General features: G+C 47.1%; 1 protein-coding gene across 2 annotated transcripts in view; it reads right to left on the bottom strand.

Moving 5' to 3' along the window:
- MAP1B (microtubule associated protein 1B) overlaps positions 1-27,059 on the bottom strand; it is a 93,246-nt gene that overhangs the window by 22,903 nt on the left and 43,284 nt on the right. The window contains exons 1-2 of one of the 2 annotated variants that reach the window (XM_070357576.1): positions 3,608-3,851; positions 470-552 (exon numbers count right to left, since the gene is read on the bottom strand). Coding sequence is in view for 1 of the 2 variants with exons in the window: in XM_005889339.3 (XP_005889401.2) it covers positions 470-552 (83 nt within the window). In the remaining variant the exon portion in view is untranslated. Of the gene's footprint in view, positions 1-469; positions 553-3,607; positions 3,852-27,059 lie in introns of those variants that run through there. The other variant, XM_005889339.3, reaches the window with a different exon arrangement.

Raw genomic sequence — 27,059 nt, 5'->3', positions numbered from 1 at the left:
AGGCAGTCTGGCGGCAGAGCCCATATTCCTGACCGCTGTGCTATCCTGCATTTCAACCGTGACCAGGGGGTGGGCAGGATGTGCTGAGAAAGCTTGTGTCTGAGAAGCCTTTTTTCTCCACATTTGGGTCACAGCCGTATCAGCCTGAAGGCTTGCGTCTAATCAGCCTGCGACATCCCAGCCAGACTCCGTACCAGCAGCACACCCTCTGGGTACCCCCAGCATTCCACACCCCTCACCTCTACAGAACCCTACGGTCTGGCCAGCGTCCTCCACTCTGTCCTGATCGAAAGGGGCAGTCTCAGGTGGTGCTGATGCAGAGAACCAGCCTTTGGCCAGGGACACAGACGCATCCCTGGACCCAGCACTTGCTTCCCCCCGCCTTGTCCCTCTTCACCAACTGCCCCATCCCCTCTCATCAGCTGGGGCTCTGTCCACTGTGTGAGGCTCCACAGATCCACATGCTTACCTCAGTGCTGACGGCTTCATCTGAGGGGTTGATCAGGACCACTGTTTCTAAAACGTCACTTCGGTGATGAAGGATCTTTTGTCCTGCAGGCACAGAAACACAGACAAAAGAAGAGACCTTTAGCTTTTTCCGGATTAAAACCACCCCGCCTGCCTCTGGGACAGCAGAGGCATTGCCGCTCAGGGCACCAGGATTCTCCGCTGTCCTGGGAAACACAATGGGTGTTGCTAAACAAGAGCGTAGGCCCGGCAGGCTCCTCCCGAGCTGGGTCTGTGTGGTCTGAGGCTCCGCCGGCTCTCACAACCCTCTAGTTGTCAGGCTTGATCGCCAGGCTGCCTGTGTGTGAAGGGCGGGTTTCATCTGAGACAAGGGGTGGATGCCAGGAAAACTCAACGGGGCTCTCCACATCCCCTTTCTCATGGTAATTGGGGATGTTTCTCCATATCAGCCTTTCTTCTGGTGAGAACAGTGCTGAGATTAATTAGGAGCCTTACTGTGAAATGAATGACATCCAGAAACCCAAGCTAACAATTAGCCCAACAAGCAGAATGGCTGTCTGAGGCGAGTTATAGACTGCTGCAGTATTTATTCATTAATTCTCTCCTAGAAAACTACAGGAACTGTGAGCAAATAAAGACGGAAGAACAACTCTCCCTCGGGACAGGGTGGGCAAGAAAAAAGCAAAGCGGATGGAGAACATGAGGCCAAGGTGATGGGAGAATGAAGGAGCCTGTCTAAGAAGGGCTGAAAGCCTTGCAGGACTTTTGGCTCCACATCCCTGGCTCCCCACACCTGAAAGGTGTTAGGAACAGCACGTGGCTGAAACCCCTTCCAGCAGGGGTGGTCTGGGACCTACGGATGACCTCCTACAAGCCTGTCCTTCCTCAGACAATGAGATGAAAGGGACCAGGCAGATGTGTGGTCAGGGTGGCTGATACACGCACCGCCAGTGGGGGACGGAGCAGAAGGGTGTCCCTCAGCCAGCCAGCTGGGAGACGTGGCTGGGGGCAGACGAGGGAGGACAGCGAAACTCTGGTGGCAGGAGGAGACGGGGTGGAGTCTGAGGGAGACACGCCAGAGGACAGAATGACCGAAAAGCAGCTGCTTTCCAGGAAAACATCAACCGTTCCTCAAAAAGCTAACACAGAATCTCTACATGGCCTAACAGTTCCATTTTTTGGTGGATTGAAGTATTAGGTTGGCCAAAAAGTTTGTTTGGATTTTTCTGTACCACCTTATGGGAAATCCCAAATGAACTTTTTGGCCAATCCAATAAGAACTTGAAAAGGTACTTGTATATCGATGTTCATTGCAGCCTTATTCAAGATAGCCAAAAGGTGGGGCCAACCCAAGTGTCCACCAGTGGACGACTGGATAAGCAAACAAATTATGGTCTCTCCATTCAATGGAGTATAACTCGGCCATAAAAAGGAATGAAGTTCTGATCGTTGAACCAACATGAACCTTGAAAACATGCCAAGTGAAATTCAGTAAAGGACAAAAAAACTATATGATTCCATTTACATGAACTACCTAGAACAGGCTAATTCACAGTCAGAGAGCAAATCAGAGATTCCCAGAGGCGGAGGAGGTGGGGGATGTGGAGTTACTGCTTCTTGGGTACAAGTGTCTCTTTGGAGTGATGAAAAAGTTTGGGGAATAGCAATGATGTTGCATAACACTATGAATGTAACTAATGCCATCTAGAAATGGTTAAAATGACAAATTTTATATTTTTTGTATATTTTTACCAGACATTCTTAAAAAATAATGCAGTGTATCAAAACCATTGAAGAGCACACTTTAAAGGGGTGAATTGTATGGTGTATGAATTTAATCTCAACAAAGAGGTTAAGAAAAACAGCAGCTTTAGTTAGGGCTTTTTTGCTTTATATCATCAAGTACCAGAAGTACAACAGAAACAGAACATGTTGAAATACTTGGCACCATCACACTGACAAGTCCATCCTCTTCCATGGTCTTACCGTTGCTAACAGCTAATATTTACCAATGAACCCCACATTACAAATGGAAGCCCAAACTAAACAATAATGGTGTGAGGCACTGTCTCAAGCACTTCACAAGTACAAACTCATTTAGTCCGCAGACGAGCTCTGTGATATAGGTACCACGCTTATCTCCTTGTACTGTTGAGGACGATGAAGCCTACAGAACTAGCCCCAAGTCACAGAACTAAGACGTGGTCAAGCCAAGCCCTGCACGCAGGCTACTGAGTCCGCCTGGAAGTCCGCCGTTTGGAAGAACAGACATGGCACAGACACTGAATGCCAGGGGAGAGACTGGCACTCAATGCCAAGTGGAAAATCCAGAGGAATAAAATCAGATGTGCTGAAAGAAGTAAGCGTTCAAAAAGCATTAGGAGAAGAACACTGGCAAAAAGAAGGGGGGAAAGGGTGAAGACAGAGCACCCACAAAAAAGGGTAAAGTTAAGGCAAAGTATATGATGCTTCACTCCAAACGCATGAACATGAAGAAACAATGTCACACAGTTTGAACAGGTGAAGGACTGAGCCTCGAGAAAAATAATTCAATTAAGCCATGGGAAAGAACATTTGTTTATCACGAATGCTCAAGTCTGTAATTTTCTGGACATGGCTTTCTGGCTTAGTTGTTTTTGCTTTTGACAAGCATGTGCATTTCAAGCTAAAGCAAAAGAACATCAAACTGAATAAACAAATCATAAAATAACCAGAAAAATATAAAAACCCCTCCCTTTTCCAGGTCCTTCCATCAGTGGCCTCCTTGAAACAAAGACTTCAGGAGCTTCAGGGACACTTAAGTGGAGATAAAACTAGGCAAAAACTTAAGACTAAGGAGAAGTGAGTGTTCATCTCCTTGATCTGACTTTTTGACTCTTCTGTACCCAAAGCCTCAGAAAGCATGTTACCAGGGTAGGACAGTGGTCATGGCTGTGTTCTGCAGGAGCCCATAAAAGCAGATTGAGCAAGGCACCCAGAAGCAGCTCCCCCTGCAGAGCTCCTCTCTCTCCTAAGCGATCTACACAATACCCAGACCCTGCAGAGCACGCCCTTCCCAGGGCAAGTCTAGGCACAGCCCAGCGCCACCCCCTCCCGCCATGAAGACCTGATGCTGAGCTCCCCGGAAGCAGGTTCTTACCATCCTCAAGATGCTCCTCTCCTCTTTGGCTTCATCACTTGCAAACAAAACAAACGCCATGTGACAGCTGCCATTTACCTCTACTCGGTCCAAGTCAGTTTGGGGGCCTGTTAGCTCAGGAATTCAACCAAGGGAGGTTTTTCTGCCCATCTTTGGAAATACTGACAGCAGTGACACAGACACGCACCAAGATGCCATGGCTGCTTCTTCAACAAAAGCCTTTTTATAGGATCAGATTTGAACGAAGGAGGGGATTTAGAGAGAGAAAGCTTCGAGCTCTCGTCACGGCCAACTGTTGGCCAGATTCTCGCCCCAGACGACCGGTGACATCACCAGGGGCCGGGCCTTCCTGGCATCTGGTGAACCCCGGGCCCGCACCACACCCCCACCCCATGCCAGCTCTCCTGGCGGCAGGCGGCTCTGGGCTCAGGCTGCTGGGCTGCTCACAAAGTTGCATATTTGGGGAGTGTTTCACCCTGGGAAACAGGCCAGGCATTCTGAAGGAGAGGCCACCACCCTCGCCTGCAAAGGTCTCATTCAGCTGCTTCAGAAAAGAAGTTCCCAGGAAAGAGAGACAGCAGGGTGGCAGCCTCTTTCAGCCCCCAGAGCCGGCATTCTCCAGAAGCAGCTCACGGGGACCGTCAGGGGCCCAGATGGATAGTTAGGTCTCCTCAGCCCTCGTCTCGGGGAAGCAAAAGCAGGGGTTGGAGATGGACCGATGGGGTCACTTATTACTGTGATAAGACAAAGTCTTTGAGGGCTTCCCTACGAAACTCAGGGCAATTGTGAAGGCTCCGTCTGGGCGGCAGGGAGGGGCTGTTATGTGACAAAAAGGGGTCTGCTCCACCTTGGAACCAAAAGAGGAAGGCCCAGGGACCCCGGAAGCTGCAGGGCCCTCACACACAACGAGACTTTTGTCTGTGTGCTCCCAAAGGCTCTGCTTAAGCTCAGTAGGCCTGTATGTTTCAGCGATTGTTGGGCCTTTTTTTAATTACTGATTCTGACTGATTATGTCTTTTAAGGATGGGCTGCTTCAGTGGTTTGCATTTGACTATATCCAGGTGATGCTGAAATCTTTGAAAGCAAAATGTCATTTTCTAGATATATAATTTTTAGGATGCTTATAGGGTCTCGTCTCCACAGAACTAATACTCATCTAAAGACACATACACACACACACACACATAGGCTCTCTCCTGGTTTCAGAAAGGGCCGACTATGGCTAAATTTAAAAACACACGCACCATCTATCGAGGCACAGCCATTACCAAGCCCCATAAAACCGGAGAGCCCTTTCACCTGCACACAGCTGGCCCTTCTCGCTCACACACCTCGAATGTCGGCCCCAAAACAGCGGCCTAGGAGGCTGCAGCATCCCTGATGCCAGAGCAACGCCAGCGACAGTCTCAGCAGCTGCTTAATGAAACAGCCGAGCACAAAGGATGGAGTGCCGGCTGAGCTGCAGGAGCTCTGGGGGGCAGCCCTTGTCAAAATAACAACTTGCAATGCTAAAACCTCTCAAACTGTCTTTAAGAGCATGACAACTGCATGTCTTGAGGATGAATATGTAATTTCCACTTCCATTAATGCTCACAATGCAGAACCTTATCCCGACAACTTGGCTTTTCCTAAAAAATGAACAATTGCGAACATAACCAAGAAATGGGTGTGAAGAATCAAGACTGCTTCCATACCCGTTCAGTATGGAGTGGGTGACGAGGAGGGCCCTGCTTTCCTGATACAGGTGGGTCAGGATGGGGACGGGCCCTGCATCCCCGATACAGGTGGGCCAGTGATGGGGACAGGAGGAGAAGAGGCCTCGGCTCACAAGCCCTGCCATTTCCACCTGCAAGTCCTCCAGCTCCTGGCCCTGGGAAAAACCAGAATGGACTCTTGGGTTACTGGTACCGGCACTTCTGCAAGGCCATGAGAAATGATGCCTACCTATCACAGGGGTGCCCATGGGAGGACTCAAGCATTTTGCCCTTTGGGTGCTGGTGCCTTGTCCACTGAAGTGATAGGAGCAGACACCCTGCTCCCCTCTTGAGGGACCAAACATTCGAGGTCTCCTGACTTGCCCATGGCCTCACAGACAGTACAGGAGAGCAGGCCTGGGACCCGTGTCACACGCTGTGCTGCCTCACGGCCAAGGCTGGACACAATCCTCTTCTCCCTCTCTTCCCAATCCACCTTGTCCAAAATAAAGGTTTTCAAGTCATGATGCCAAGACTCTGGTTTGTGAGCGGTAAACAGGGAGCCTGGGTCAGCCCCTGGCCAGCCAGCGCCTGCCCACTAGCCCTGCGGAGGGCACGCTGGCTCCCACACACACAGCCCCCGGCCAATCCCCTCTTTGTTTCCTCTGAACAATCGGAGCCCAGTTCTCTCCCACCTTCTCCCTGATATTCCTGGAAATGGCCTTTCTTTTCTGTTGGAAATAAATTTGTTTTGTTTCTGCATTTGTTTCTGCTCTGATATATGCTCCTGAGTGTCGTGTCCCTCTCTAGATTTTCAGTGTCTTTTTAAGGGAATAAGAACTCCAATTCCATTATAAATGAGAGTTCAGGAGACTTCATAAATATCATTGCTCGGGAGCTTTTCTTTTTCAGAACCTTAGATATCTTTTACATTACAGAGAATTCAGTTATTACAGAATGTGAGTCTATTCCCGTTTTTCTCCACATTTCCTGGACTGAACTGGTTTTCTTTTTTGTTGTCATTTGGTTTTTCTTAAGTCTGCTGGTCCTTCCACCCCACGGTTCTCTTGGGCTCTCTGCCATCTTCTGTTGTATGCTTCTCTGTCCTTTAGATGCCCAAAGCAACAACAGAGAAGCAAACCACCCAAACTGCCCAGACTTCCGAGGCTCTCATACCCCAAATGTGTTCACCACACACAGATGTGTGCACCCCTGCTCCTGGGGACAAGGGGAGCCTTCGTTTGCATTTCCACCATCCTGTCCCAGCTGCTCATGCCAGGAGTACAGCTTGTGGGGAAACGGGTGCCAGGAACCACAGGTCCGATTCCTTTTGCAGGGTTCTCAGGCACCCTTTTTCCAAATTCCCCCTTCGAGGCTTTCTCCTACCCAGTCCCATTCTTCTCGGTAATCTTCCCTTTCCCCACTCCCTTTTCTAAAAGGTCTCAAGCCAGAGAGATGAGAATCCTGGCTATCAAGGCTTAGAAGTGGAAGAAAGTGGAAGAAAGGCAATGTCTACTTTTTATTTTTCTCTACTTTATGCTCCAGCTAAAAGAAGTAAAATAAATCTTAGGAGATAGTGTTGATGAAAAGCCACTAGAATACTGTAAAGTAATGAGCCTCCAATTAAAATAATAAAAAAAAAGTTTAAAAAAGAGAGTTGGTGTTGATGAAAGTCTGCTGGCTTCCTGGAAAACATCCACAGAGAAAACAGGAGTGCCCAATATTGCCACCAGCTGAGGGTGATAAGATAACCTGAAGGTTGTTTCTTCACAATGTAGAGATGCTACAGATTAAAAAAAAAAAAGCACACCTTGTAAAGGGCAATGCAGTAACCCGTTCGGGCGCAAATTCCAGAGATCAACATCTGCCTAACATCCTACCATTTGCGAAGTGCTTTCCTTCATGTTTCCACATTTAAACCTTGAGGAAGATGTTCCAATTCTATGGACCCAATTCTCTGGGCTACCAGAGAAGGCAATGGCACCTCACTCCAGTATTCTTGCCTGGAAAATCCCATGGACAGAGGAGCCTGGTAGGCTACAGTCCACGGGGTCACAAAGAGTTGGACACGACTGAGGGACTTCACTTTCACTTTTCACTTTCATGCATTGGAGAAGGAAATGGCAACCCTCTCCAGTGTTCTTGCCTGGAGAATCCCAGGGACAGAGGAACCTGATGGGTTGCTGTCTATGGGGTCGCACAGAGTCAGACACGACTGATGTGACTTAGCAGCAGCAGCAGCAGCTCTGGGCTATAACAAGGTAGGAGGTTTGAGTGCCCTGTTCTCAACAAAACCTGCTGCATATGCTCCTCATGCATGAGACAGGAGTCCCTTCTGCCTCTAAGATGCAAGGCTGTGTGCTGTGCTTAGTCGCTCAGTCGTGTCTGACTCTTTGTGGCCCCAGGGACTGTAGCCCGCCAGGCTCCTCTGTCCATGGGGATTCTCCAGGCAAGAATACTGGAGTGGGTTGCCATGCCCTCCTCCAGGGGATCTTCCCAACCCAGGGATCAAACCCAGGTCTCCCACATTGCAGGCAGATTCTTTACCATCTGAGCCACCAGGAAGATGCAAAGAGTCAAGGAGAAAACCTCCTACTCATGAGCCTTGAGAACTTGCCAGTCCTGTGGTAGAAGGAATCAAAATGTCCTCTTCTCACAGAATGGGGGGGACTGAAGGAGTCCTGGTGATGTTCCACCTACTCCTCCCTCTAGGGGAGAGAAAGCTGAGCCTCAGCCCCACAGCCGACTATCATAGGTGACTGATGTGTTCGTACAGCTGCCAAAGGCAATTCCTCTGCATACTGCAGACAGTTGTTCTAGCTGATGTGTGGGGTAGATGCTAAAAAACTAACACTCCCTTTCACTGTGATGCACTCCATGGCTTAAAAAATCTTTTTATTTGACTTATCTCAGAGCATCACAAAGGTCAGCTCATTCGCTCAGTCGTGTCTGATGCTTTGCGACCCCAATCACAAAGATCAACTGTTATAATTATTCCTTTTCTTACAGATTAGGAAATTGAAGCTGATGAAGTACATTGTTTCATAAGAGTTAGCTGTCATATCCAGCATCATAGAGATAAAATAAGCTGTTGAACGAGGCTTTCAGTCTGGCCTGTCTGATCCTGATCCCCACTCCCGTCACTGCTTCCCAGTGCTTTCCAGATTTTTCTGGGGGGTTACAAGGTCTGAAACCTTGCTGTTTAAAAATAAGGTTTATCTAAGATACATTTTCCTTCGTATATTGTAGAATACTCCCAGAACTTTAGATCTAGGCTTGGGAATTATTTTTGTATTCAGGGATACCTGTCATGTGCCAGGTACCCCACCAAGAATTAGGTTCAACCGTAAGATAGTTAATATCAGCTACTTCTTAACTAAATGACACTTTTCTACGGTTCAACAATTAGACCTCACTTTCTTGAGGTCAGAGGAGGTTTTGGAGAATGTTTTTTAATCTCACTGGTTCTTTTCTTTCCTTTGTAAGAGATGTTCTATTCCCTGTTTAAGACAACGTGAATTACTTAGAGAACATACCTTTCTAAAGTTTAATTTGGGCAAATTAGTGCTAACTCCATAAACTAGCATTGAGATTAAAACATGGATGAGACCTGCCCTGAAGGGAAAAGAGTTTAATGGGGAGACTTTGAGTTTTGACAGTGTCTAATTTGGGAAATGCAAGTCAGGAGAAGTGTCTGATACACAGCAGGAGCTCTATCAATATTTGATAAAGGAATGAATAATAAAAATGGCTAAGATATACTGAATACCCGCCCTGGGTCCAGCCCTGACCTAAGTTATTTATGTGCCGTTATGGCACTTAATCTGCACCTGAACCCTAGGAGGAAATCATTACTCCCATTTTACAGATGAGAAAAACGAGGCACAAGGCATTTATGCAATAGCCCAAGGGAGTATTAATGAAGGATGGGAACCTGGGTAGTTAGTGTCCAGAGCCCAGGGTCTTAGTCAAAAAAGCCATTTTAAGAGTCAGGAGGGAAGACGGAAGACACTGAGTTAGATTTGAGGTATGCTGAGTTTGAGGTCCAGAGAAGGCAATGGCACCCCACTCCAGTACTCTTGCCTGGAAAATCCCATGGACGGAGGAGCCTGGTAGGCTGCAGTCCATGCTAAGGGTCGGACACGACTCCGCGACTTCACTTTCACTTTTCACTTTCATGCATTGGAGAAGGAAATGGCAACTCACTCCAGTGTTCTTGCCTGGAGAATCCCAGGGACAGGGGAGCCTGGTGGGCTGCCGTCTATGGGGTCGCACAGAGTCGGACACGACTGAAGTGACTTAGCAGCAGAGTTTGAGGTCTCTCCCATGGGTGGCTCTGTCCAATGGAGAGCAGAAATATGGATCTGATGCTAAAGCCATAGGTGGGGTCAGAAGCACAGATCTGGGAGGCATCAGTATATTTTAAGTGATGCTCTGGAAGAACACAGAACGAGCCTTTTTCTGAAAGCGGTCCTGGGAAATGTCACTATTTAAAGAGCAGGTAAAATCAGGAAAGAGCTGGTGAAGGTGATGGAGAAAAGCCCCTGATGGGACCTGTAACTGCAGTGCTGTCCTGATTTGCAAACTCCAACCACCCCACACCAAAGATGTTAAAATAATCCAGTAGTAACCAACACCTGTTTTACAAATTCAACCCAAACACACTACGTATCCACTGCCGTGATACCGGGATACTCGCCCTAGTCTGTGGGCGTGGCTTTATTTTCTGTCTGGGGGACATCTGCCTGTAGGCTGACAGCTCTTAGAATCTAACATTCCTCACAGTCGGCTGAGACGCTTAATAAAAGGCAGGTTTGCAGGGCCCACACTCAGGCAGTCTGATGCAGGAAGCATGGGTGGAACCTGGGACTCTAATGCAATCTCTCAGGTGATCTGAGGGTTGGTTATGTGGTCCCTTGAGAAACAGACAGTGCAGATGCTGAATATGCTATTGATCAATAACAATGTAAGTGATCTTATGTTAAATCATCCTCACATTGTTTTTATGTGTTACTATCCTAAGGTCTGAAAAGACTCTAGAGTTATTTCTCTTGGGAGTCAATGTGATCATTAAAGGTTCAAATAACTTTTCCCATGAAGCATCGATTCTCAGAATCATTTGACAGTTTTATCTAGCATTTAATTTGCCATCAAACTCCTGCCATTGATCAGATCCAGGGAAATGGTTGACCTTTCACCCTCTTCTGTTACTGTTCAGAACCAGATCATCACAGGACTCAACCTCAAAGCCAGCTGCCTTAAAAATGAAAATCAAATCAGTCCTTTTTGTTATTGGCTATTGAAAAGGAAACAGAAGAAGAAAAATACAAGAAGCTGAGACAACCACAGCTACTACCTAATAATCACTAATCCCTTGGAAGCTCTTAGCCATACACCAGAGAGAAACAGCGCGAGCTGAATGTTTCCCAGCAACATCCCAAGGGGCAACGTCTGCAGTGGCAGAGTCAGGCTGGGGACAGCAACCAGCTTGGTGATCAGCCAGGAAGGGACTTCCGAGGCCCTGACCTGGACGTATGAGGCTCAAGGGACCTGAGATCTGGTCTTGGCTGAAGTGGTGCCTCGGCTGCCACCATGTGTTATGGGAAGGCGGGTACGCTGGTCGCGTGTTGCAGCTGCTATGAGCAAAGCTGGTCATATCTGTTAGGGGTATGAAGACAGCCCAGCCCAAGGGAGCTGTAATTTTGTCGTTTGTGTTAGTTCCGTTTATGTATACACTGACTGCCTCACTCAGAAGCTGCCCAGGGAGAAGCACACTCCTGACTGACCTGTGTCTTCCCTCTCCTGGGGCTGAAGGGCGGTGCTCAGCATGCCAGGACTAGAGCTCTGCGGCCTCTCTGCCTTCCTGTTCTCTGCTCTCAGTTACGTGCCGCGTCTGCTGAGCCAGGACATGGAAGGTTCACACAGAGCCTGGCCCTCAGCCTCTCTCCCTCAGATGCTCTGCTCACACGTCACTGGCTCCAGAGCACACTCTTTCCACTTGCAAAGGTCTTTAAACCCGTGGATCCCAGCCAGGCTTTCATGACCTCTGCTGCACCTTGATCCCTTACCATGCTCTGCCAAATGGCCCCACACCAACACCCTGGCTCACATGTGTCTCCCCTTAGTTTGTTCCTCGTCTCGTTCTAAGTGAGAGAGAGGCAAGTCTTCCCAGACCCCTCCCATTTTATTCCTTCTACTCTAGTGCGGAAAAGTAAGTCAGAAGTTGCTTGTGTCTGTATTTTTCACAAGTGCACTCAATTTTGCCTCAGGTCTTTCAGCCACCCTCTCGTGATTCCTTAAATAATTAAAATAGGGGATCACTGGGAAGATTTCACCTTGATGCTCTACTCATCTACTAAGTCTTCACAAGGTCACCATCAACGGGATACCACAGCATGTCCCCAAACCACACCTGACCTTCTGGGGGAGATTGAAGGTGAATGACTACATCCGTGGACTTAGAAAAATTTAACGTAGGAAACAAGGAGTAAATTCAGGGCCACATAATTAAATATTTACTTAGCAGAGATTTGTTTTTGACATGACTCAATTAAATCTGGCTAAGGGGCATTTTCGAGGCATTGTTAAAAGTGTATTCTGAGCCAGTGGAGGCAGCTCTCCTGAAAAACAGCCCAAACCTTATAAAGCAGAAGTGACTCCAACAGGTAGTCAGTCGAGCACTTCTACCCTCTTCGATCGTCTTGTAAGAAAGACTGAAATTCCAGTTTAGAATAAGTTCAAAGAGGAAGTCAGGTAAACTGGGGACTTTGAGAAAACTTGCTCTTAAGAAAATCTCCAGATTTTAATTTTGGTGAGAAGTAACAGGTTCTCATAAGAAAATTAGCATGCATAAAAATCACCTTCTACATGCCTATCTTGTATTATCCTCTACTGGTTAATTTCAATGTATTTATACACATGGAATATATGTAATTTCCACGTGTACACTAAGCAAAGTTCTTAGAGTGCACTACTCTCTGTCCTTTCACAGATAGAAATACTGTAAGTTGGGAGTATGTTTTGGCTTTAGTGACCCTAGTCAAAACATACTCCCTGGTGGCTCAGACGGTAAAGCTGCTGCCTGCAATGAAGGAGACTCGGGTTCAATCCCTGGGTTGGGAAGCTCTCCTGGAGAAAGCAATGGCACCCCACTCCAGTACTCTTGCCTGGAAAATCCCATGGATGGAGGAGCCTGGTAGGCTACAGTCCATGGGGTCGCAAAGAGTCGGACAAGACTGAGTGACTTCACTTTCACCCTAGTGAAAAGTCCCAACAAGCTAGCTAGCTCTTGGAGAAGGGACAGAACTGGGCTCCCCAGAACATCCTCTGCTGGACCTCCAGCGTATAACTGAAAGAAAGAAAGCTCAGATCCTGCTCCAGAAAACAACACACTGAACGCCTTTGTTTTGGAGTAGAGACTGTCCCTGGAGAAGCTAGAAAGGTGAGACGGGCACACGACGGTTGCAGCAGACACCGTGGACCGGATGTAAACTCAGATATTGGGGAAAAATGCAAGGATTGAAAATTAAGGGTTGGAAAGGCAGAAGCCAAGAACCTCCGGGCCCTCCTTTGCTCACGGCCAAGTGGAGCAGCCTAAGCTAGACAGGGATGAGGGCCAGAGTGAGTGAGCAGTGCTTGACGCTTTCTAAGGGTGAGCAGTCCGATGAGAGGAGAGTCTAACCTTGTTCCCGGTGGCTCCAGCTCCTTTGAGGACAAAAGGACTCCAGAACCGAGGAAATTTGTGATGTGGGTCCTGACTAGGATTGGAGGCTTGGGAACCTTTTCTAAAAGAGACCAGCGCATTCTGGCACACTCCTAAGTGTGAGGCTGGAGTGTGCTGGTTGTGAACAGGGGCTGCACAGTACACATGAAGGTTCCTGGCTCTCCCACAACTTAGGTTCCAGAGTCTTCAGTACAAGGTTGGTCCTACGTGGAGGGCAAGGGCCAGTGAGTTTACTGCAATCTGGACAGTTATTCTGCCAGCCACACTGAAGAAGAGACCACTGTTCATCCAGCCTCCGGGCAGACCCGATACCCTCCCTCTAAGCCTGAACTTTTTCTAGAAGAGGTGCCAGGATCCGCTGGTGTCTTCCCTCTTTCAGAGAAAACTCTTCTGGATCAGCATGTGGATGCAGCTCTAGAAGCAGGGTCCTAGCTGCGTTCAGACTAGATACAGCCCCGGATGAAGAGGATGCTCTTTCTCTCACATTTAGACTGCGAAAGGCATCTGCCCTCAGACAACCAGGACTTGGGGAGGGGGAAATGGGCCAGAAGAGATTTCTGTACAGAGGCCTGCCCACCCTGGCACGCGACTATGCAGCCAGTATCTTCTGTGCCGTGTGGCTAACGGTTCGCTCTTGGGACAAAAAGCCACAGAGGAAGCTTAAAACATCTGAAAAAGAAGCTTAAATTTATGTCACTTCTTTCTCACAACTCTTAAAGAATAAACATGATGCTTTAATGTGTTTTCTATACTGTTCTGGAAAATATCTACATTGCCTTGTTTATCAGAGCAATCGATTCATTATGAAATTTCCTAAACGTCTCATGTTTCCAACACTAAAGAATAAATTATACCTTTTCTATAATAAAAAATTAAGGATTATTGGGGTAAAGATAAGAGGTCTACTTATCAGTACTTCAACCCTTGGGATTTTGATGTCACTGATGAAGAAAATATATTTCTCTTCCCTAGTCTATTTTTTTCAACATAAAATGTCTGTGCACTCTGATAAGCTTCATTAGAAAAACCATTATTTTATTATGTTGGTTTGTTCTTACTTGATTTAATGAATAACCATCACCCAAGGGTATCTAATGCAACACCAGAGTTACATGCTTTGACATGTGGAAAAAGATACTGGGAGAGTCTTTCCTATTAATGGATAATTAGTTAAGTGAACTCGGTTGCAGGCCCTCCTCAGTTCACGTCTCAGTCTTGTGGTCTACAGAGAGGTGCCTTGAAAAGTTGCAGAGAGAGAACCAGCTCACACTTACTTATTCACATTTGCTGGAAGCCACGAGAACTATTTCAGAGTCTCATCTCACTAACTATATATTCTTTCCATCTAACAGATTTCAGGCTCTGGGAGAGATGCTGCCAATAACATCACACATAGGCAGTCTGTGTTCTTCTCCATCAGGTTGAAGGAAGAGGGCGGTGCTGAGAGAGCAGAATGCTAAGCCATTTTGTAAATTCAGATCCCTGTTTCCCTTTGTTCCTTCTCTCCTTTATGTAATGTCTACATTTGGGCATTTCTGCACTGCCTCTTTGGTTTCAGAGCTTTCCAACCGAGCATTTCCCGTGGAAAAAAAAAAAAGGAAATACAGCAATTAGCATACATTATGTGTCTGTACCAAACCAGCACACTCACAAGCACGCCTGTGTGACAGACAAGTCGGCCCTGTTTTGTCTCGGTTCCTGGACCGCCCTGCCCTGCTCACAACCTGCCATTTGCCAACAAAGATGCCCACCCCTTCCCCTCCTCTGCTCCCAGCTTTCCCGGCCGCTGCACAGCCCAGCCAGCCTAACTGGCTCGAAGTATTTAATGAGTTTCTAATTCAGCTTTGGCTCTGGAAGTTGGCCAACTAATGATGCCAGGGACTTGCATGTCTCTCTCTACGTTATCAGAGGGTAGTCAAAGAGACAAGTCTTGGCACAGTAGGGCTTCCAAGGCCTCATGTTATCATAAGGCCTTGCTGGCTGCGAACAATAAAGGAGCTAAAGACAGTCACCCCAGAGAGTCCGGGAAGGGGGAGGATGTGGGAGATACCTCCAGGAGCCTGGAAGTGATTTCTAGGGGGTGAACGCTGCTCCGTTATTACTGGACCCTAGTCCAGCAGGAGAGAGGCAACAAGTCCACACTGAACACTTTGGGCCAAAATCACATGATCACATGCTTTTTATACACAGATGCCTATCATAGAGCAGGCCCCTGGAACACTCTCTACTATGGCCACCTAATGGGAAGAACTGACTCACCGGAAAAGACCCTGATGCTGGGAAAGATTGAAGGCAGAAGGAGAAGGGGACAATGGAGGATGAGGTTGTTGGACGGCATCACCAACTTGATGGACATGAGTTTGTGCAAGCTCTAGGAGTTGGTGATGGACAGGGAAGCCTGGCGTGCTGCAGTCCATGGGGCTGGAAAGAGTCAGGTATGACTAAGTGACTGAACTGAACCATTCCAGTGGCCAAGTCTCTGAAAAGCCAGAAATGGGTCCGCAGGCTTCCCATCTCCTGGACACCCATGTGGGTCATGAAACAGCAGCACTGCTCAGAGTGAGGTTCTGGGGGAGCCGTAAGCACCAGGACTCTGGGAGGGACTTGGGAAAAGGCTCTGAGTCTCAAAGTGCTTGGACATACCTCATAAACTGTGCAGTTTTTACATCATAGTTCCGCAGACCACAGCTAGGACGTTTCAACCTATTCTACCCCATCTTTCTGGGTTTTTTCTGTTGTGAAGACTTGTCTGCTCCTATTTACAGGGGAGCCGCCTATGCTCCTTCAGGTCTTGGTGACACACCACCACCTCTGGGGAGTCGTCCCTGAAGGGCCTAAGCCCCAAAGAACGGAAACTCATGCCTACCATCATAAACACCATACTTAGCTTCCCCACGTGCCGGCGCAGAGGCCCGCTCTGATGTCAGAAATCTGGTCTCAAGATGGGAGCCTGAGCTTTCTTACAGATGGATGCTCGGCATTTATTTATTATTCATCAGTGGAGATGACGGTGCCCCAAAAAAAGCTTCCTTAATGGAAATCATAGTTCACAGACTACAGTGGTATTGATTGAATAATGGCTGTAGAATCATTAAAAAGAGGCTTTCCAAATGACGCAACTAGGAACAGAGAGAGATTCAGACCACAAGCTATAGTCAGATATTTTTAAATAGCTGCATAAAGGTGTCCCACATAAACTATGATTCCATCTATTCATAAATACCCGAGAAGTTGTTAAAAATTGGAACCTGACTTAATCTAGTCATTAAATAAATGACTTTTTATTTTACCTATAAATATGGGGTTTTAGATACAAGTAACTGATCATTTCAAGCATTTTAGAGTCAAGGCACATTTCCAGAGACTGGCTAAAAGAGGGTGGTTATCTCAAGAGGTAGTGAGACCCCCACTGTAGAGATGGATGTGAAACCAGGATTGATGGTCCACCAGTCAGCAGTTCTAGAGCGGCGCTTCCTGGTGCTGGCTGACCATGAGGAGCACACCAGGAGTTTGTGAAAATTACACACGGCGGGCCCCACTTGTTCATTTGCTCAGTCATGTCTGATTCTTGGCAACCCCATGAACAGCAGCATGCCAGGCTTCCCTGTCCTTCACTATCTCCCTGGGTTGCTCAAACTCACGTCCATTGAGTCATCAATGCCATCCAACCATCTCATCCTCTGTCCCCACCTAGACTTACTAAATCAGAATCTCTAGAGCCAGGGTTGAAATCTGTGATTTAAAAGCAGTGGGTGGAGACTTCCCTGCTGGTCCAGTGGCTAAGACACCACACTCCCAAAGCAGGGGCCTGGGTTTGATCCCTGGTCAGGGAACTAGATCCCACATGTTGCAACTAAAGATCCCTCATGCCACAACTAAGACCTAATATAGCCAAACAAAAAAAATTTTTAATAAATATTAAAATAATAATAAAAGCACTGGGTGATGATTCTGCTCACCAGGCAGACTTGGGAGACTCTGCTCTAGGGACTGTTCTAGTGCTGGGGTGGAGAGAGGGCTGACCTCCCTTAAAGCTTCTCTTATTGTTGTTGTTGTTGTTTAGTCACTAAGTCATGTCCAATTTTTTGGTGACACCATAGACTGTAGCCTCCAGGTTCCTCTGTCCATGGGATTCTCCAGGCAAGAATACTGGCATGGATAGCCATTCCCTTCTTCAGCGGATCTTCCTGACCCAGGGATCGAACTCGTGTCTCCTGCTTGGCAGACGGATCCTTAAGTTCCAGTGATTTATAACCACATTTGACACTGTAACAAGAAACTCCTCTGAGAAAGTTCACCTCTTATCAACATATCAAGATAGTCATCTCTAAGGGTTTGAAATGGGAGATGATCTATGGGGCTTTTACAAGTTAGACAACAAAAAAAGGGGTGGCATTCTAGAAGGAAAAGAAAAGATGTCCAGCCATCAGGAGGCCAGGAGAGCAGAGAGTCAGAGTCCACAAAAGAGCTGGAAGCCAGTGTGGGAACAGGAACAAATGACTGGGCAGAGGCCATGTGTTTACATCAAGATCAGGTATAAACTCAACCCACCACATCCTGACAGAGTGCCAACCCTGGCATGAGACCAGAACCATGGGGCAGTGGCCAGCAAAAAGGGCAGGATGGCCCCTGGCTCCTGGACACACACCTCAGCAGGGAGAGGAAGGGCTCAAGGGAGTCACTGGATGGTTTAGGAAGGCTTCCATACTACACAGAAGATGGCATCCAGATGGGAGCTAAAAGACGGTGGGAAAATGAAGCAAGACGCTGTACAGCAGGGGGCCCCACGCCCTGGAAATAGGTTATCAGGGATGAGGAGATCCAGTCCAATTAGAGCCCTACAGCCAGTAACCCAGGTCTGCAGAAATGTGAATTTGGACGGATCTATTCCAAACCCTTGTCTTAACAGATACAAACATTAAGGTTCAGAGAGGCTAAGTGACTTGTCCAGAGTCACAGGGCATGATAACGGGAGAACCAGGAGTTGAGCATGGGTATCCCGACACCCAAGCACCTTCCTCTCCTGGTAGGACCACTGCAGAGGCTGAGGATGCTCCCACGGGACCTCCTGAAGCCACGACTCTGGGGTCCAGACGCCTCCCTCCTGCACCTGCGTTCTATCACACGGCCAATGGAAGCATCCCGTAAAGTGATGGTAAAGGTGTCTGATTCTCAGTCTAATGTTGCTCAGATTCCTTACTGAAAGCCAAAGATGGGCTGCAAGAGAAGCAACTTAAGCTCAGCTCTTAGGTTACGTACTTGAACCAGTGATGGCCGAAACACAGAATCTCATTCACGAAGGCTAACACTGCTGGTCACACGTCCTCCATTTTTGTAGAAAAACAACAGAGTAGAAACCATAACTGCCTTATTTACAAAACAATACGGCACAGAGCCAGGGGACTATCACAGAATGTCCAGAAGTCTCCTCTCCTCAGACTCCTCTTTTCCTGTTCTTGGAGACCCCTCGTGGCAAACTCAGGAGGATGGATGAGATGAAAATCCTCTCACCCGGCACTGAAGGGTTCAAGCCGGGTGATGTCACCACCCTCAAGCCACACTCGCTGTGCTGTCATTAATCCTCCCCCACCACATGCACTCCTTAAAAGGAAGGGTCTCAGAGTGAAGCGGGAAGTGTTTTTTAACGACAATGATTTGATATTTATAAAGTCCCCACTGTGTTGGGCCACTCACAATGCACGTGAACAGCAAAGCCTTTGGGCTCCACTGACGCCTTGAGGAGGGAGTTATGTGATCATCCTAACATTTCTTTAGAAATCTTTCATAATCACGACCATAAGGTAATGCATGTAACCACAGGAAGTAAGGTGGTAAGCTGTTTACAAAGAGCTATTTATTACCTTTTGTTTTTTTATTAACTTTTTTTTTTAAGAATTTTTTTTTCCCTTAGAGCCCTTTTAGTTTCATCTCTTTTCCAAGGAGTAAAAGGAAAGAAAAAGATGCCTTCCTCCATCATGTCCTGGCCCACACATCAAAGATTTTTCAGGTTAGTCACTTTGAAAAGATCTGAGAGGAAATGAAAAGGTCTTTGAATGGCCAGATCAAGAATAACCTTCCTAGGAGGGAACAAACTTCTGCCTCTGTATTTGCTTCTACCCTTTCTTTCATTGTAGACACATAACTAATCTGCCTGCAAAGCAGGAGACCTGGGTTGGGAAGATCTGGAGGAGGAAATGGCAACCCACTCCATTATTCTTGCCTGGAAAATCCCGTGGACAGAGGAGCCTAGAGGAGCCTAGAAGAGCTGCAGGTCATGGAGTCGGACACGACTAAATGACTTTCACTTCACTTTTTCTTCCTAACTCAGATAGTCATCTTGTCATCGTACCAGCTGTGGCCAAGACAGGCCACATTCTCAGTCACAGAACGTTAGGTCTTAAACGCCACAGAAAGTCCAGTGCCATCTACCGTGGAGGGACTGATGCTGCCTAGGGTATGGTCTCAGACCTGAAGACCCAAAAGGTCGCTGAACTGCTGTCAATTCTGGTTCTTTCAACACCTATGTTTTCACCATACCATCAACAAGGAGCCACGTGTGACGTGAAGTACAGAAATCCCCAGGGGTAGGTCAGAGGAAGTCAGGAACATCACCAATCACATCCACCACCACTTTCTCAGTCTGTCCGTCTGCTGGACTCCTGGCTATGATGCGGCAAAGGGCCCGTTTAGTTTGAAAAGACGCTCAGAGATGGAAGCATTTCAGTCCATTCATCCCTTCACTGCAGCACCAGCCCTAGCACTTAATTAAGAGATTTCTTCCAAAGCTTTGTGATGTTGCCTGCATAACTGACGAGCCCTACGCCCTCTGCAACAGAGTTATAATAATATATTCTAGAAGACCACCTCATTATGAGGGTACTGAACTGATATAAAAGCAAGCACCATGGAACAACCAGCCACAGGGACCTTTATGAACCATTCTCACCAGAAGAGACTGCCAACAAAGGGGTTTATTTCTAAACAGTGTAATCAGCCAGTCTATTGCCAGCCCACATCCAACTCCTAGACAATAGTCATGGCTGCTGGAATAACTTCAGCTATTTCTAGCCCGGTAAAATAAATATAGGCTCAAAGAAAAGTATTACTTATAGTAAAGGAGCTAATACTATTGCTCTTGATTAAAGACGTTATTCTCCTTTCAGAGTCTTTTCAAAACCGGCTGGGAAACGGCTTCAGGAAGTGGGGTTCAGTTCCAACCCCCCACCTGCCTTTTCCTCTGTCTCTAATCCACAATAACATCTTCCCCCCTCCTGCTTCCCCAACCTGCTTTGTGCTCAAAGTGAAAATGGAAGTATACAAGGAAGACAAAAGAATGGGTTCAAACCTTACCTTGTCCAGTTCAAAAACACATTTTTGCCCCTCACAAAAGCTAAACAGTCCTTACATTCTGACTCGACGTGAAACCACGGGAAGATGAAGAAGAAGCAAAGGAACAAACTGGGTATGATTCGGATGGAGCCCATCCTCTACCAGGCGAAAAGCAGTGTTTCCTCTGGACAAAGACGGCATGCACCCCACTTCTCAAGTTCAAACATCCACGAGAACAGGCTGGATCTCACACTACTCAAGAAAAACGGTTTTCCTGAAAATTGGACTCAGGCTCAGACATGAATTTGGTATGAAATGCTAGTTCATACAGGGCCTTGAAATCCTATTGACTCTTCATAAATGCTCCTTTCATTTCCATCATTCAATGACAGGAGGGCTCCCTTGAAAAGCCATCAATGCCAACATTAAGAGAGGCTAGAAGGCACTTCTTTCCTCCAGGACGTTAACTAAATCACTGGTATACTGATGTTTATCAACAACATAACACAGTATGTCAACTTAAAACAAAGAATTTCATACACACAGCCATGCTCAAAGATGGCCTGTTGTTAATTACTTACCAGCCCTCAGGAGGTGAGCACCGAGCAATGCTCTTCACTGTGTTAACATATCCCACCCACCTATCCAGGATTCCAGGTGATGAGAAGACTGGACTAGAAGGTTCTCCAGCAATGAACCATTAGGGGGTGACCATGAATCCCAGGTACAGGTAGAGAGCACGTACAGGCTCTCGAGTCATTTTTTTCCAAGTTGAGGCAATGAATCATTGATTCCTTTTCAGGTTGGTTGTCCACCTGCTGCCAGAGCCTCCCCACTTGCCTGCAATCAAAGCCCTCCTCTGCCCAGTCAGTGCCCGGGAGGGTGTGGGAGCCCACGGGGGCTGTCCTGGGATTCCATCTCCAGCTTGTCCCTTGCCTCCTGCTATCTTCAACCCACAGCTGCAGCTGTTGACCTGTGTTTTGCTACTATTTGCATTTCAAATACGTTAATAAAAAAACAAGAAATTAAATAACAAATTGGAGATTTGTGTTTAAAACAACAATGACAAAGGCTTTTGATTAACCCACAGTACCACAGAAAAGCAGCTCAGTAGCATCCCTGATGGTACATGATGCACATACAGCGCCTCTCAGCTGATGGTCCTGGGATTTTTATGAACATCACCCTCTTAATTCAGAGTGAAAAAAATCACATCTTTGGGTAGGAAAACTAGCTCAAGACAGATAAACAAATGTACTGATTTAAATCCAGTTACAACTGAAGTCAGTCAATCACTCATACATCTATTCAACACACATTTCCTAAGCACTGACCAAGTACTCCGGCTTCCCTGGTGGCTCAGTGGTAAAGAATCCACCTGCCAATGCAAGAGACGTGGGTTCAGTCCCTGGGTCAGGACGATCCCCTGGAGAAGGAAATGGCAACCTGTTCTAATACTTTTAACTGGAAAATCCCATGGACAGGGGAGCCTGGTGGGTTACTGTCACAAAAGAATCAGCTACAACTTGGCAACTAAACACCACCAAAGTGCTGCTCACTTGGCCCCTTGTCAATCAGGGTGGGTGTGGGGAACTTACATTACCCAGTACAAATAAGCCTAGAGCGAAGTGATGAGGAGCTAGGAAGGCAGAAGGTCTGCTCTATGAGATGCAGCTGATTTTCTGTTCTGACTCACTAGGTCTCTCTGGCCTTGGCTTCCTCATCTGTAAATGGGAGTGGGTGGGGAGGGTGTCTGTCCCGGCTGCTCTCAAGAGTCCCTTTCTGCTCTGACACACTAGAGGAGCAGAGGAGCTCAGGAACTCTGGTCTTGCTGTGTCCCTGTGTGCGTCAGAGAAACACTGTTTCCCATACTATGCACGGAGCACAGCAACAGAAGCTGGGACCAGAAGAGCCAGAAAGGCCCTAAATCTTACCAGGTCCTGGTTTCCTGGTATACAAAATGGAAACAATGACGATTCTTATCAGAGTCATTCCAAGATTGGTAACATGAGCACCACGTTGGAAAGCACTGTAGGAATACAAGCGACCACTCGCATCCCTGAAATGTGACAATCATCTACAGGATCAGGAATTGACAGCTCATCTTTTCACTGTGCTTAAGCCTCTCTGCCATAATTTATGCTTATACCTTTCAATTCGCACACAGTGGCTCTCACCAAGCGGCCATGCTACATTCCACGAACAGGTGACCTTTCATTTTTAAGAAGGTCAATTCTTAAAAAATTTCCTGCCTTCATCTACTGTCTCCTTGGTCCACAAGTAAATGTGAGCCTAGCCAGACATATTTCTGTTTTGTCTCCTGAATTGAATGTGTCTCTCCAGAGGGGCTTAAGAAACTCCATAGAGAAGAAAGTTAGGCTGAGGAGCAGAAAGGGGTGGGATGTCGTGAGTAAGGTCCCCGCTTCCCAGACTGGCACTTCCCGCTGCTGCCTTCGCACAACCTGGAGAGGTGAGTGTGGTAGCAGACGAAGCCCATAAAGAAAATGCAGTGTTTCAAAAGCAGAGGAAGTGATCATCAGTGTGTGTGTGTCTGTGTGTGTTGGTGGGGAGGGTTGCAAGCCTGAAAATCCTCCAACAACCTCGGTACTCTTCCTATTAGATATTCTACTGAAAAGCTACTCAGCAGTGAGGGGGAAGCTCTCAAGAAACAAGGTGATTCAGGACATGTTTCAAAAGGGCCACCCATAGAAAAACAAAGTTTCTGATCACCAAGGGAGAAAGCGGTAGGGAGGGATGAATTCGGAATTTGGGATTAACAGATACACATCACTATATATAAAACATAAACAACAAGGACCTACTATAAACACAGGGCTCCATACTTGTATCTTGTAATAACTTATAATGGAAAGTAATCTGAAAAAGATAGTTACACACACATATGTATATATAACTGAGTCACTTTGAGGTACATCTGAAACACTGTAAGTCAACTATACTTCAATAAATACACACACACACATATATGCTTTTAAAGGAAAAAAAAAGGCCAGCATAGACCAGAGACCATCACTGCTCTCCCAAGTCTGCTGATGCTGGGAACACAGAGTGGAGACCCTGAATGTGGCCTGTGAGCCTTGAAATGATGGCTTTGCAGTTTCTTGATGAGGGACATTGCCCTTTACAGACTTAAACACTCTGTCCTACTTACACAGTGGTTTTCACCGAATCCATAACATGTTTTTTGTTGTTAGCATAATTACCAGAAACTTCCAAGAACAGGAATACATAAAACCACAACCTCTGTTTTCAAGCCATCACACTCTCACTAAATCATATTCTCAATCACTGTTTTTGTTAAGTCAGTCCACAGTTCAAGAACCAACCACCAATGGCTCCCCAGTGCCCTCAGGATTAAATCCAAGCTCCTCGACCTAGAATTTAAGCCCTTTCCCAAGCTGATCTCTGTCAGGAGCCACCTGAACAAGACATGGAATTAATTACCACGTTTGAGGAGTTTAATATCCTAGTTGGTGAGGACAGATTTTTGTATCTAAAATATTTAGAAAATAATACATGCTAGCATATAATCAAGTGCCAGGCCAGTGAAGAGACACGATGGGTAAGGACATGCATTCATCTCTAATTCACCAGGCTGTCCAGCACTTCCATTTTTATGCTTTCTAGAAAAATACCTAATCTATGGTCCAACCTGGAGTCTAGAATAGTCTGGGTTTTGGACCCTGATGACATTCAAGAATTTGCAGTGCAGCTGGATTTGTCAGGGCAAAAGCTCCCCCGGTGAAAGATTCCCAGTTCAGAGGACACTCTCAAGACGTGTGGAGGCTGGCAGGAGCTGTTAGGAGGCCTGTCCACAGTGTGAGCAGGAGCACACAGAGGGCGCAGTGAGAGCACTCGGTCCTGCTGGGACCCCAGAACCGGGGGACCTGGGGCACAGAGGGCCCCCCGTGAAGAGAGGCCACCCCCCATTTCCCCAAGCCTGGCCTCAGACACTGGCACAACTGCTGCCTGGAGGCCTGTGCCACACACACCCTTCCACCTGCTAGGGGCCCTGAGCTTGTTTCAGAAAGCCCTGGTCTGCAAAGCTGAGAGCTCCGGCAGGCAGGGCACTCGGCACAGCTGACACCACAAGGCCCACGGCTCCCCGCTGCGTCTGTGCCCATCTGCATCGGCCAAATTAACTACACGTTGTCAAACCTCCCTTCGTGTTGAAGGGACACCACCTCTACGTCTATTTACAAATAGATAAAGCTGTTAACAGCAAACTGGAATGGGACCAAAAACACTCAATTGATCCAAAAATATGTCAGCCTAACATACACTTGGAAGAAAGTCACTCTGTCTGTGTGGCATGACACACAGGCCCTGAGTGGGGATATCCCCATTCCCTGGCTCGAAACCCTGCCCCCTTGGCTCATGAGAACACTCCCTGTACTCACTGTTTCTGGAGTATTCGATGGGGGTCAGGTCCACTGCGATGAACACCCCAGGATGAGTGAGGAAGAGGAAACAACAAAGAAAATGAACCCCCTAGACGAAATATGCACGATTTAAAAAGTAATAATTCCACACCAACATACTTGCTTTGGTTTTGCTTTTGTTCAACATACGAGAGACCTGCGGGACTTTAAATCAACAACTCCTTCCCAACTATAGTTACAACCTGCAGTTTTAGTCAGGATTTGTGTTTTGAACATCATCTAAGGAAAAGTGTTACTTATTTTAAATTTTTATTATCGTGCAGTTGACTTACAATGTTGTCCTACTTTCTGCTGTACAGCAAAGTGAATCAGTTACACATGTACATATATCCACTCCTTTTCTAATATTCCTTTCTCATCCAGGCCATTACAGAGTATTGAGTTCTCCGTGCTGTACAGTAGGTCCTAGTTTCTATTTATTTATTTGGCCTCACCACGCAGCACGCTGTATCTTAGTTCCCCACCCAGGGATCGAACCCGCAATCCTCTGCAGTGGAAGTGCAAACTCTTAGCCGATGGACCACCAGGGGAGTCACTGTGAACGGGAGGGAGTCCGTGCAGCACGCAGCGCTGCCCACAGGGTCCCACAGCTCAGAGCTGGTGATGTTCTGGGTGTTTCCATTCTCTTCTGCTAGCCAAAGTCTACCTGTGGTCTCTAAGCCTGGGGTAAAGGATACCCTCTCTCTCTCATTTCACGACCCACAGAAAGGAACCCAGGGAATAAAGAAGGAAACTGATTCTGACATCTTCAAGGCTTTATATTCCTAATTGCCTATCTTGTTTATCCACCACCACCCCCCAAAGCCACACACCACCCGCTCGTTGCGTGTGGTCCGGCCCAGATTCAATTCCAAATCGCCCAGATAAATCACCACCACAGCAGCTCTGAGGCCGCAGTTCTGCTTGTCTTCACTTCCTTTTTGAGTGAGACTATACTGGAAGACCGGTACCCACAGAAATGGCGAAATACGATTGCTTCTCCAAATATTTCCTGGCTTGAGCCAATTAAAAGACCTCGTACCTTCCCAAGATCAAGGGGGTGATTCTGGTCAAGTCAAAGGTGGCCCCTGCTGACTTGTGAACCGGGGGGCGGGGGGGGTGGTGGAGGGGGATGAAGGGTGGGCTTGGCACCCGCGCGCTTCCTGCCCCCTCCCTCCTGTGAGAACTCGAGGGATGTGCAGCCCAGCCTGTTGCCACGCGACAGAGCAGAGATGACACGTGGTCCCGTGCGTGTCAGTGGCACGGGGAGGAAGACCAACCTGTGAAAAGACTCAGCAAATACCAGGTAACCGAACAAATACTTGTCTATCGTCTGGCCAGAATCTAGAGCACCAGACGCCAGACACAGCCACAGTGCAATTTTCCTGACTGATTTTGTTTTCTTATGCTCAGTCCCGGGACTCTGGACAGGCTTTCTTCACCCACTGCTCCATCAGAGTGCATCCAAGCTGGGGCCATTTGGTTAATACCACAGGGTTGGCTTAAGAAGGGGGAAAAAAAACAGTCTTTTTATTCAGTTCTCTCTAGGTTTAAGTTACTCCTCACTGGTATATTAGCCACAACAGGTTGTTCCAGAATGTTTGGGTTCATTTTGGCCTTGTGGTCACTTAATGATGCTTAGAATAAAATGCCAGTGACCACCAAAGAAAAATCTCAGACCACAAGAACAGAGAATGCAAGTACCCTGAGTAACGTGGGTATAAAATCTTAAATGGATTCTGAGTCAGAAAATAGTAAATAATAAGATAAATAAAACAGCAAACATCAAGACCTAGAAAACCATGGCTGTGTTTTAACTGAGCCAGTATGCCTGTGTTGCATACTAAACCAACACACTCATGTTTGTAAAAAGCTAATTGGGAATAAATATCAGCCCGATACTAAGAAATGAGTGAAACCCTACATATGTAAAAGACACAAAAATGGCATACACTTAGCTCCTACTAGGGAAAATGAGACCCCATGTGATACACACACACACACACACACACAGCCAAATCCTAAAGTAAACTTAACCCTGCCCTGATTTCCCTCCCATGGTGCACTCAAGTGGCTACGTCAATGTTCAAGGGGAAAAAACTCACACATACAAAGAGAAGTTGCCTCTAAGGAACAAATTTAAATTCTTATTTTTGAATTTCACCTGTCCGACATCCTCCCTTCCGGCTGTGGGTATATGTAGGTTGCTCCCCATCTCCTGCCCCTACCCCCAGCCCACTTTCTGTCCCGAGCCACTTGTTTCC

This window comes from Bos mutus, chromosome 20 (genome assembly GCF_027580195.1).
Source record: "Bos mutus isolate GX-2022 chromosome 20, NWIPB_WYAK_1.1, whole genome shotgun sequence".
Lineage (NCBI taxonomy): Eukaryota > Metazoa > Chordata > Mammalia > Artiodactyla > Bovidae > Bos > Bos mutus.
The sequence above is the reverse complement of the archived record's forward strand: the minus strand, read 5'-3'. Positions and strand labels throughout refer to the sequence as shown.